This window comes from Triturus cristatus, chromosome 3_2, assembly GCF_964204655.1.
Source record: "Triturus cristatus chromosome 3_2, aTriCri1.1, whole genome shotgun sequence".
NCBI lineage: Eukaryota > Metazoa > Chordata > Amphibia > Caudata > Salamandridae > Triturus > Triturus cristatus.
In genome coordinates, this window is record NC_140584.1 from 304,730,839 (window position 1) to 304,742,615 (window position 11,777).

Consider the following 11,777-nt stretch of genomic DNA (forward strand, 5'->3'; position numbering starts at 1 on the left):
GTAGGGACGTGTATTAGCCCCTACATTATTTTCCCTTTTTCTAGCTGATCTGTCAGCAGTTTTCTCTAGTGTAAATGCATGTTTGCCAAAAGTAGGGTTGGTGTTTTGGTCCCTTGCCTATTATATGTAGATTAACTGGTAATAATGGCTCAGACACAGTTAGGCCTACAAAGAAAATTACTAGAACGTGACCTTAATTGCGGGCAAAATTGCCTAATTGTCAAATTAGAAAAAAACAAGACACTAGGTTTTTTACTCAAAGCAGAAAAAATATTCATAGTTTATTGGGGAATGCAAAATTAAGGAAGTGACGGTATATAGATATGTGGGTTTTCTGTTTGATAAAGGCTTTAACTGGTTGGTCCATCATAACCTATGTGAAACCAGAGCTTTGTCCAAGATAGCGGGATCATACAAATTTACCATCGACTACAGTGGACATTTTACGGTTCCCCTCCATAAGGCATTAATAGCCAAAGTTCTCCTGTGGGTTTTTTAAGGTTCCTTTGTATTGATGGCCTCATCATGTGGGAAAATATGAAAGTGAAACTGCTGTTTGTGCTTCTTAAAGGAGCATGGATCCAAGCTCTCAGACCAGAATTTCAATTGACTGCTTGGTCTGATTTAGCTTTTCAACAAACCATAACCTTTTGGAATAATTTGTTGTTGTCAAGTGGAAAAAAAGGGTAAAAGAATTGATAAAAAGTCATTTACATTGAACAAAAGCAACACAGAAACAACTGCGTATCTTGAAAGGGAAGTGTCATTTTGATTGTAATAACGCTGATTCTCCCTTGGTGTGTGCAAATGTGAGTCTAAAAAAACAGTTGCTAAAGTGTAACAGTCAAGAGATCCGATCACATAAAGACAAAGCAGTTGGTTGTGTGAATATGCTATAATTGGGCCTCCAGAGAGGAAAGATTATTTTATTTGGAAAAGTTACCTGATTAGAGAATATCAATTCTTAAATTGAAGACATCTTAAATTTCATTGTATTGTGTAAAAGTTGCCTTTTTAATTAATCTATAGAGGTTAAAAGACCAGGGTCTCAATTAACCAATTATAAATTGAGTTGATTTACGATGAGAATTTGATCCTTGGAGGTTGAGGAATCCGCAGATGGACAGGAGCTGTAGAACTGCAGAGATGGGAAGTCTTGCATGATGCGAACAGGCATATTGTGAGCTGCTTCATGTGCTGGATGAGAGTTGTAGGATAATGGACAGTGCTTTAAATAGACAGGCACTGTCAGGTACTGAGTACCAGCACTTTAATTTGAAAGGAAGAGTACCAGCGCATCTCAGGAGCAGTACAATATTTTGAATGGAAGAGTCCCAGCACTTCTGAGTAGCAAACAGGCACTCTGAGATAGTGAGTACCTGCACTTCTAAATTTCCTTTTTATGCACATAACGGAAGTCAGTGGCTTGGAATGGTGATGCTTTTTTTACTAGATGAATTGTAAAATTGTCTGTCTTATGCTGTGAGAAAAAAATATTCTGTGGACATTTGACTGAAATACACCCCTTTCTTTCCCTGCAGATTACGAGGAATAGTTGTCGGATTCAATTTACGGTAAATGTGTTCACTATCTCTGAATTCACATGCAGTGCTATCAGCGGGCCTTGTAAGGTATGCACATGACCATACCTCATCATGGCACGACACCTTGCTCGAACAAATGACTCCATTTTATATTTATGTTTCATTAACAGAATAGACATTTTATATCACTTCAGATTATTTACAACCAGGGCATTAAACATATGCTAGATTATTGGACTAGAGAATGATGCATAAAGAAAATGTCCAGCTCAGGTAGAGCGATGCTGTCTTCACATCCTCAAATGCACAAGGCAGGCAAGCAATGGCCGACAGAGGTGCCTCAGAGGCACATGAAGTTAATATTTTGTTTCCTAAGCACATTGTGTTGTATTATATAATCCTGCGGGCTGCAATTCAGACAAACAATACAAAGAGATGTGTAAAAGATAGGACGTCATAAATGTACAATACAAACTTGATAATAGTTGGCATAATGAAAGGACAAAAAACATTAATGAAAAAATGAAATTCTCCAATAAACAAAAAAGGGTGTCCCAGTAGCTAATATACATACAATATGTAACAATACTTATTAAATGGATACATATAAATATCAGAGCAAATGTAACATAGTATGGTATCAAGTTATGCATAATATGAGTGCATTTATTAAGTTAAATATATAATTGAGAGATAGTCTATTAAAATAATGTGAACTAGAAGCTCAAATAGAAATCACATGATGGTGGAATAGGACTCCAAAATAGAGCATTATTACTTTTTAATGTATATTCATGACTGAAGAAAAACATCACCTCTCCTCCTGAAACATATCCAAGCCCTCTAACTAATGCAAGCTTCACTTACACACACGAAAAAAGTACTGTACAGACTCTGTAAAAGAATATGTGCGGCAGCAGTTCAAACTTTCCTCACTCTCACACTGAACAGGTACAGGATGTTCAGTAGCATTGCAAGCTTCCCTCACCTTCGCACAGAATTGGTACAGAATGGCCGGCAGTAATGCAACCTTTCCTCACTCTCACACAGACCAAGCACAGGATAGGCAGCAGTAGAGCAAGCTGTTGTCACTTCCAAAGAAAATAGATACAGGATGGGCAGCAACAGTGCAATCATCCTGAACTCTCTCACAGAACAGGCACAGGATGGACAGGAGCAGTGCAAGCTTCCCTCTCTCTCGCACAGAACAGACACAAGATGGGCAGCAGCAGTGCAAACGTCCATCATTTCCACACAGAATATGCACAGAATGGGCAGCAGCAGTGCAAGCTTCCCTCACTTTTGCACAAAACAGGCACAGGATGGGCAGCAGCTGTGCTACCTTCCATCACTCACACACAGAACAGGCACAGGATGGGTAGCAGCAGTGCAATAATTCCTCACTCTCACACAGAACAGGCACAGGATGAGCAGCAGCAGTGCAAGCTTCCCTCACTCTCACACAGAACAGGCACAGGATGGGCAGCAGCACTGCAATTATCCCTCACTCCAGCACAGAACAGGCACAGGATGGGCAGCAGCAGTGCAACCATCTCTCACCTGCACACTGAGCAAGCACAGGATGGGAATCAGCAGTGCAATGTTCCATCACTCACTGGGCAGTAGAAGTGTAAATTTCCCTAACTCTTGCACAGAACAGATACAGAATGGCCAACACTCTCGCACAGAACAGGCACAGGATGGGCGGCAGCAGTAAAATCTTCCTTCAATCTCACACAGAACAGGCACAGGATGGGTAGCAGCAGTGCAAACGTCCCTCACTCTTGCCCAGAACAGGCACAGGATGGGCGTAAATGGTGCAATCTTCCCTCACTCTCGCAAATAACAGGCAGAGGAGGGGCAGCAGCAGTGCAATCTTCCCTCATTCGTACAGAACAGATATAGGATGGGCAGCACGCTCACACAGAACAGGCACAGGATGGCCAGCACTCTCGTACAAAACAGGCACAGGAAGGGCAGCAGCAGTGTAATCTTCCCTCACTCTCGCAAAGAACCGGCACAGGATGGGCAGCACTCTTGCACAGAACAGTCACAGGATGGGCAGCCCTCTCGCACAGAACAGGCAGAGAATGGGCAGCAGTAGTGCAATCTTCCCTCATTCGCACAGAACAGATATAGGATGGGCAGCACGCTCGCACAGAACAGGCACAGGATGGGCAGTGCAATCTCCCATCACTCACGCACAGAACAGGCACCGGATGGGCAGCAGTAGTACAAGCTTCCCTCCCTCTCGCAAAGAACAAGCACAGGATGGGCAGCAGCAGTGCAAGTCTCCCTCACACTCGCACAGAACAGGCACAAGATGGGCAGCAGCAGCAGTCCAATCTTCCCTCACTCATGCACAAAACAGGCACAGGATGGGTAGCAGCAGTGCAATAATTCCTCACTGATGCACAGAACAGGCACCGGATGAGCAGCAAGAGTGCAAGCTTCCCTCACTCTCACACAGAACAGGCACAGGATGGGCAGCAGCGCAGCAATTATCCCTCACTCCAGCACAGAACAGGCACAGGATGAGCAGCAGCAGTGCAATCGTCCCTCACCTACACACTGAACAAGCACAGGATGGGCATCAGCAGTGCAATCTTCCATCATTCACGCACACAACAGGCTCAGGATGGGCAGCAGAAGTGTAAACTTCCCTAACTCTCGCACAGATCAGATACAGATGGGCAGCACTCACACAGAGCAGGGACAGGATGGTCAGCACTCTCGCACAGAACAGGCACAGGATGGGCGGCAGCAGTGCAAACGTCCCTCACTCTTGCACAGAACAGGCATAAGATGGGCAGCAGCAGTGCAATCTTCCCTCACTCTCGCACAGAACAGGCACAGGATGGCCAGCACTCTTGCACAGAACAGGCACAGGATGGGCGGCAGCAGCAGGGCGATCTTCCCTGAGTCTCACACAGAACAGGCAAAGGATGGGCAGCACTCTCGCACAGAACAGGCACAGGTTGGGCAGCACTCTCGCACAGAACAGGCACAGGATGGGCAGCAGCAGTGTAATCTTCCCTCACTCTCACACATAACAGGCACAGGATGGGCAGCAGCAGTACAACTTTCCTTCACCCACTCACACACAGAACAGGCACAGGATGGGCAGCAATGGTGCAATCTTCCCTCACTCTTGCGCAGAACAGGCACAGGATGAGCAACAATGGTGCAATCTTCCCTCACTCTTGCACAGAACATGCACAGGATGGGCAGCAGCAGTGAAATCATCCCTCATTGATGCACAGGATGGGCAGCAGCAGTGCAAACTTCCCTCACTCTCGCATAGAACAGGCAGAGGATGAGCAATAGCAGTGCAAGCCTCCCTCACTCTTGCACAGAACAGACACAGGATGGGCAGTGCGAGCTTCCTTCACTCTCGCACAGAACAGGTACAGGATGGGCAGCACTCTCGCACAGAACAGGCACAGGCTGACCGGCACTCTCGCACAAAAAAGCACAGGATGGGCAGTAGCAGTGCAATCTACCCTCACTCTCGCACAGAACAGGCACAGGATGGGTAGCACTCTTACACAGAATAGGCACAGGATGGGCAGCAGCAGTGACATTTTCCCTTACTCACACACAGAACAGGCACAGGATGGGCAGCAGCAGTAAATCAGTAAATGTAGGGATGCGGCAGTTCTTGTAAATCTGCCCCCAGATCACTGCCAAATTCATGCACTGAACATAATTTTCCCTGTATCTACTGAACTACACCCCAAATTCATGTGCATCCATTCACCATATTGCTAGAAGCCCAGAAGCCACATCCAATGGTCTCAGTACTAGAGAAGGAGCGAGGGCATAAACAACAGTGTTATTTCAGGGACCGAAAATGCCTAGTTTATAAATCATCACATTGATAACCAACCTGTATCCACATGCATGGCACCACACATCCAGATTCGGTCACCTTGTTGGAATCAGGCCGGACTTCCTTCCATTGCAGCAAATAGTTCCCTACGTTTCTAGGATCACATTGCACATATTATGGACACCATGATGAATTCTGATTGGATTTCCTTGTAGCCAGGGAGACAAAAGAGTCCACTTTCTGGATTGCTGCAAAATTATGCTTTGTATTGGTTACGCAGAAGCCATCCTTCAGTAGGCTGCACCAGTAAGCTCAGTCGCCATGTTGCAATTGCTTCAGGTTTCCACTTTATAGCCCATTAGGCACTGTAATGCATCACAAGAATAACCTCACCTAACATTGGTGGGATTCGACGCCATGTTGGATTCCTGCCTGATTTTTCTTGCAGGCAAAAAGAACAAGAAAGTTCATCTCCTGTATCTCCAGGGGACCATGAGTGCTATAATAATTATAGCAAGGCACTTCCTACTAATCTGGTGATACAGTCAGGGCCGTCTTAACAGCATTATAGGCCTCTGGGCAAAACAAAGCAGTGCACTGGGACCTGCCTACAAAACCACTCACAGGAATAGAAATGTTTAAAGGAAAATGTGTGTTAATTTTGGTCTGCATGGGGCCCCTATGCTTGTGGGCCCTCGGGCAACTGCCCAGCATGCCCATGCATTACCACAGCGCTGGATACAGTGTGATGCAGTGTTGGGCCCAAGTTGCTGCAGAGCTCACTCGCCACCATGATCCTAAAGTGGTGTGGTTCACTTTCTGCATTTATCTAGTGATCAATGAACAGCGTGAGTGATGCTTTGTGATTGAGTGCACCTCAGAGGCAACACCAGTGCTGAGCACGACCCCTGCCCTGCAGTACCTTCACCTGTGCGGCAGCAGCGCTGTTGTCTCTGGCTTCAACCTCACACTGAGCACAACAGTTCCCAGGTCTCGCATGCATTTGCTGTGGGGGTGGTGGTGGACAAGGACTCTTTAGCCTCTCCCCTTACCAATGTGGATTCAGACACAAAGAGGAAAAATGCCAAAAATGCTGTCACTCAATATGACTGCCACTCAATGCAGTCAATGAATGACTGCCCAGTGTAAATGATGCAAAATTAGACTGGCAATGCAAACAGAGGCAATGGCAGAGGGGAGCTGGTCGGTGACTGTGCTGTTCTAAGGGCTGAAACAACATTTGAATGACACTCCAATTGAGCAATGGCTGAAGGAGCCGAGCCCAAATCTCATATATGTATTATTATTTTTATGTATGTATATGTATATATATATATATATATATAATTTCTGTTACAAAATACTGGCAGACAGCTGAAGCTAAACACGTAAAGCTGTCTTTAGACAAGACCTAAAAATGCCTCCCACTCGGTTTATAATTACATCCTATTCACAAACTGTATTTTGTAGTATGTAAAGTAGTAGTATGGCAGTGCTAGTCACATACTACAAAATGCTGTTCACAAATATACAGCCACAGACTTCTGTCTCTGCCTCTGTCACCTCTTATGTACAGAGATCTCTACCACGGAGGCAGAGATCGCCGCGCAAGTAGGTGTAACTTATGAAATGGATAAGGAGTGGATCAAGAAATGGGGAATACTTTAAATTAAATGGAAGGGGCTTTTGATAATTTAAAGATGGGTTTAGGTGGCAACCCTCCCACACAAGATTAAGACCATTGCTATTCACAAACCACAGTCTTGAACTTACTACAATCATAAAGCTGTAAAAACGAGCTCATGGGCCCGATTCACAGAACTAACTTAAGATAAAATCCTAAACTAACTACCATTTTGGTATTCACAGAAGGCACTTACTCATTTCCGTATTCACAGAAGTTAGGAGTCCTAACTTTAGGACTCCTAAATGCCTTCTGTGAATACCGAAAGTCTTAAAATTAGGATTTATCTCAATTTAGTTGTAGTATAATTAGGACTCCTAACTTTAGGACTCCTTAATGCCTTCTGTGAATACCGAAAGTCTTAAAATTAGGATTTTTCTCAATTTAGTAGTAGTAAAGTTAGGACTCCTAACTTTAGGACTCCTAAATGCCTTCTGTGAATACCGAAAGCCTTAAAATTAGGATTTTTCTCAGTTTAGTAGTAGTAAAGTTAGGAGTCCTAACTTTAGGACTCCTAAACTGAGACAAATCCTAATTTTAAGACTTTCGGTATTCACAGAAGGCATTTAGGAGTCACTAACTTCTGTGAATACCGAAGTGAGTAAGTGTCTTCTGTGAATACCAAAATGAGTAAGTGCCTTCTGTGAATACGAAAATGGTAGTAAGTTTAGGATTTTGTCTTAGGTTAGTTCTGTGAATCGGGCCCATGTGCCCAGCCTTGGACTAAGTCAAGCAAATGGCCACTCATAGGACTGCAATACACTCCTATAAAAACAATAGAGGCAGAGAAATAAAATAACACTCTCTAGAAATTCATGTTAACGAAATTTCATTGTTTCAGAATTTGCAGTATGCGATAAACATTATATATATTTATGAATTATTTTATTATTCTAAAATGTAATAATAATTCCTATAATAATAAAATTAAACTGTTAAATTTCTAAAATAAAACAAAAAGAAGTTAACTTAATTAATAATCATTTTTTACAGCATTTATTTAATGTTAAATAAAATAAATGTAAAATAATATATATTCATAAAGGTGTTTTAAAAATTGTTTACATTTTATTACTTAGAATTTGAATTAATCAATTATTTAATCCCATTTAATTTGGTGAGTTAAAGTGCTGTAACATTTTATTTTATTAGTTTTAGGTTAAAAATACAGATGTAAAATTAATATACATAAAATATTTTTTAGTAGCTTTTTTAAGGTATGATATGCTTTAATAATTATCCCTATACTTTCCCATAGGGAGATCTCCTCACAATGGCGGGGCTCTCCACCTATGTGTGCCAAGTTACTGGTAGTAACTTTATACTCATAAAGCCTATTGTAGGAGGCTTCACCTCCTGATCTGAGGAGGTGGACACATGTAAGTCTACATTTAGAGGTAGGTCTACATTTGTAATGCTGAATAGCAAAAAAGAGTAGAGATACTCAATGTGTAGGAGTAAATATACATTTGTGCATATTTACCAATGTGAATTGATCTTCTTGTCCCAAACAGTAATCCCTCTGTGATAAAGTGATAACTGCTTCTGATAAATCTTAAGTTCAACCTCCACTAAAAAGCAACCACTCTTTCCGGCTCATTGATATGCATTTAAGATTCATGATTCAAGCATTTTGCAGGCTTCTTAAGAAATCCAGACAGGCACAGAGAGGCAATGTACTTATGGGTTGAGTTTTTGTCAGGTCTGTGTTCCAGTTTAAGGGTTGACCGAAGCTGCTCCTTAGATCCATGAGTTGTTAAGACAAAGGCATTTAGTGGGTATTGAGAGACATTTTAAAGCATGGGCAAAGTGGGCAATTGACCAAGGTCCTCGCCTTCCAAGGGGCTCCCTGGATAGGTGAACTTTTTCCCTAGTTGACATCTGCCTAGTCTATTTTGTTATCTAAACGTATCTGTTTATATTTACTTATGACTCTATCTCTCTCAACCTAGTGTCATCTTAAGGATTTTTGGGGTCCTCAGGCAAGACATATTTAATCAAACTTTAAACAAGCATATAATTTAGTATTGTTGGCACCGTGGGCATGAATTAGGAGAAACTTGGTGACAAAATTCAAAACTTTTCCGATGAGAGGCCCTCAAAATATGTCTTGCCCGGGGCCCCCAACATCCTCGAAATGACACTGAGTGGGTTCAGTTTCCTGGGACCCAAAGGAGCCTGTAGGAAAGTTCAGTTTTGTTGTGATATCTGCCCTCCACTGCCCGCTGCTACTTATCTCACTCGTCTTTCATCTCTCCTACGTTGCAGGCATCCAGCTCTGGTGCGGGTTCCTCTCGTTGACTTCGCATGGTTCTAAGGATGATGGCGTGGTGAACGAATACAAGGGATTATCTTGTGCCAACCAGAGATCAGAGGACTTCTTTATTACTGCCTATGACCATTTTGACTCACTTTTTTAATCTGCACTACATAGGGACAGGGCCTTTTCTGCTTTCAATCAGGGACCTTTTTTCACACTGAGGGGCATATGTACAAGCCCCTATCGCCGATGAAACGTCACTTTTTGTGACGTTTACGTGGCGTTAGGGACGTTGCCTTATTTACAAGGCAGCGTTAAGCCACTTAACGGGGCTTAACGCTGCCTGGTAAATAAGTCACCCTTTCGTGCTGTTCTTAGCGTGAAAGGGGTGGGCAGTGGGTGTTGCGGTGGACATTCCACCGCAACACCCATTGATTTTGACGCTGCCCCATATTTACAAGGGCAGCGTAAATAGGAGGCAGCTCCAAAATTAAGACCAGGGAAAACCTGGGGGCATATTATCAACCACGGCGTTAAAATTATTGCCGCTTTAGCGGCAGAAAACTGCCGCTACAGCGGCGATAATGGGCTTGAAAATATGCCGCAGAGAATTCCAATAGAAGCCCATGTTGACACCAGAACATGGGCTTCTATGGGAATTCTCAAGGGCATATTATCAAGCCCATTATCGCCGCTTTAGCAGCGGTTTTCTGCCACTAAAGCGGCGATAATTTTAACGCCGTTTCTTGATAATATGCCCCGTAGTCTTGGTAAAACGAGAAAGAAATTCTTACCGTCTCCTCGTTTTTGCTTTCAGGCCACATGGAAAAAGCAAAATGCCTTTGATTGTTTAAGTTCAGAATGGTGACTCTTCCTGCACATAAACAATCCTTTAAAAAAAAAATCTTTTGTAACTTCCATGTGTGCTGCATTTGGCAGCACACATAGAAGTGACAAAATGGCATTTCAAGCTTCAAGAAGGGGGACCTTCCTGTCAATAAACAATCTTCCCTTGCACACAGACACCCTTGCACTATGGTGCAAGGGTGCCTGCGTTGGAGCTACTTAAGTGGGGAAACGCAGGGAGAAACGCAAGGCTGCACTATATCCTTGTAAATACGGTGCAGCCTTGTGTTTCTGAAGTGGCGTAATGAGGCGTTATGGTATGACGGCTAACACCAAACTCTGCCACTTCTTTGTAAATATCCCCGAGTCCGTTATCCAAAAACTCCTCTTATCCCAATCCCTCTTTCCACTTGTGTGGAGAGTGCAGGCTAACTCTGCCTTTCACACAAACGTTAGGAACGCCGGACGTGCACCTACACATCCTCCTATGGTGTGCAACCTACAGTGTAAAAGCCCCATTCCTGTTTAGCATAATCAACCTTTATTATATCGCAGCTTAGTAAAAATAAAAAAGGCAAATGCTCTGCTTGATTTGTGAATGCTCGTTTTTTTCTATAGAGCAGCCAAAGGGCAATTTCACGAGACTAGTACTAGCCAACTAGGCAGTTTCTTAGCGATTTGATTGTCAAAAGACCAAAAATCAAATAAGTACATTTATGCAAATGTGAACTTTAACCAATTGATTATGTGATTAAAACTAAACCCATCAACATTGTTGATTGTTTTACACGAGTGCTGATTACTTTTTGTGTGTGTCTGTGGGGGCAGGAGGGTTGTATGTAGGGTTGCTCCCTATTTCCACCAGGAAGACCTTGATTCAGGCCCTGATTATGAGCAGAATTGATTATTGTAATGCTCTGCTCTTTTCTACGCATGTAGCCTCATTGGGAAAATTGCAGGTTATACAAAACACGGCAGCCCGCCTGGTAACGGGCTTACCGTCTAGGACCCCATCTCTGCCTCTGTTATCTAAGCTTCACTGGCTCCCAGTAAAAAAAGAGTGGAATTTAAGATAGGATGTATGATCTTTAAGGCCTTAAATAAGCTTAGTCCCTCTTATCTTGCCAGGAAACTTAATATCTATATTCCTGGATGCTCACTTAGATCTGGATCTAAAAGACTTCTTTCGATTCCCAGAATCAAGAAGGCAGGAACCGGAGGTAAGGCTTTTTCTTACCTCGCTCCGAGTTTTTGGAACAGCCTTCCTCAATACCTTCGCGCTGAAATGACCCTTCTCCAGTTTAGAAAAGTTGATGAAAACTTACCTCTTCTAGTTGTTTGATAGGGAAGTATATTTGTTACAAGCGCAGAGATACCCCTTGGGGTGATTCAGCGCTATATAAAATTATAAATTATTATTATTATTATTATTATGTTCCTATCCTTTGATCTTAGTGTATTAGTACAAAAAAATACTCCGCAGGAATGTGTAAAAAATCTTACTTTATCAATGCATGAATATAGAACCGGGTATTTCCATCTTTTGTTCTCATTGTAACATGGCATCCAAAAACTCAGAGTCAATAGACTTTATTTAACTAACTGAAAATA

General features: G+C 42.8%; 1 protein-coding gene across 3 annotated transcripts in view; it reads left to right on the forward strand.

The window, feature by feature from the left end:
• Positions 1-10,943, forward strand: part of LOC146857227 (uromodulin-like) — a 110,983-nt gene extending 100,040 nt beyond the window's left edge. For all 3 annotated transcript variants that reach the window (XM_085647716.1, XM_085647714.1, XM_085647715.1), the window contains 2 exons: positions 1,542-1,574; positions 9,329-10,943. In XM_085647716.1, coding sequence (XP_085503842.1) covers positions 1,542-1,555 — 14 coding nt within the window. In that variant the 3' untranslated portion in view covers positions 1,556-1,574; positions 9,329-10,943. The remainder of the gene's footprint in view (positions 1-1,541; positions 1,575-9,328) is intronic.
• Positions 10,944-11,777: the final 834 nt, after the last annotated feature.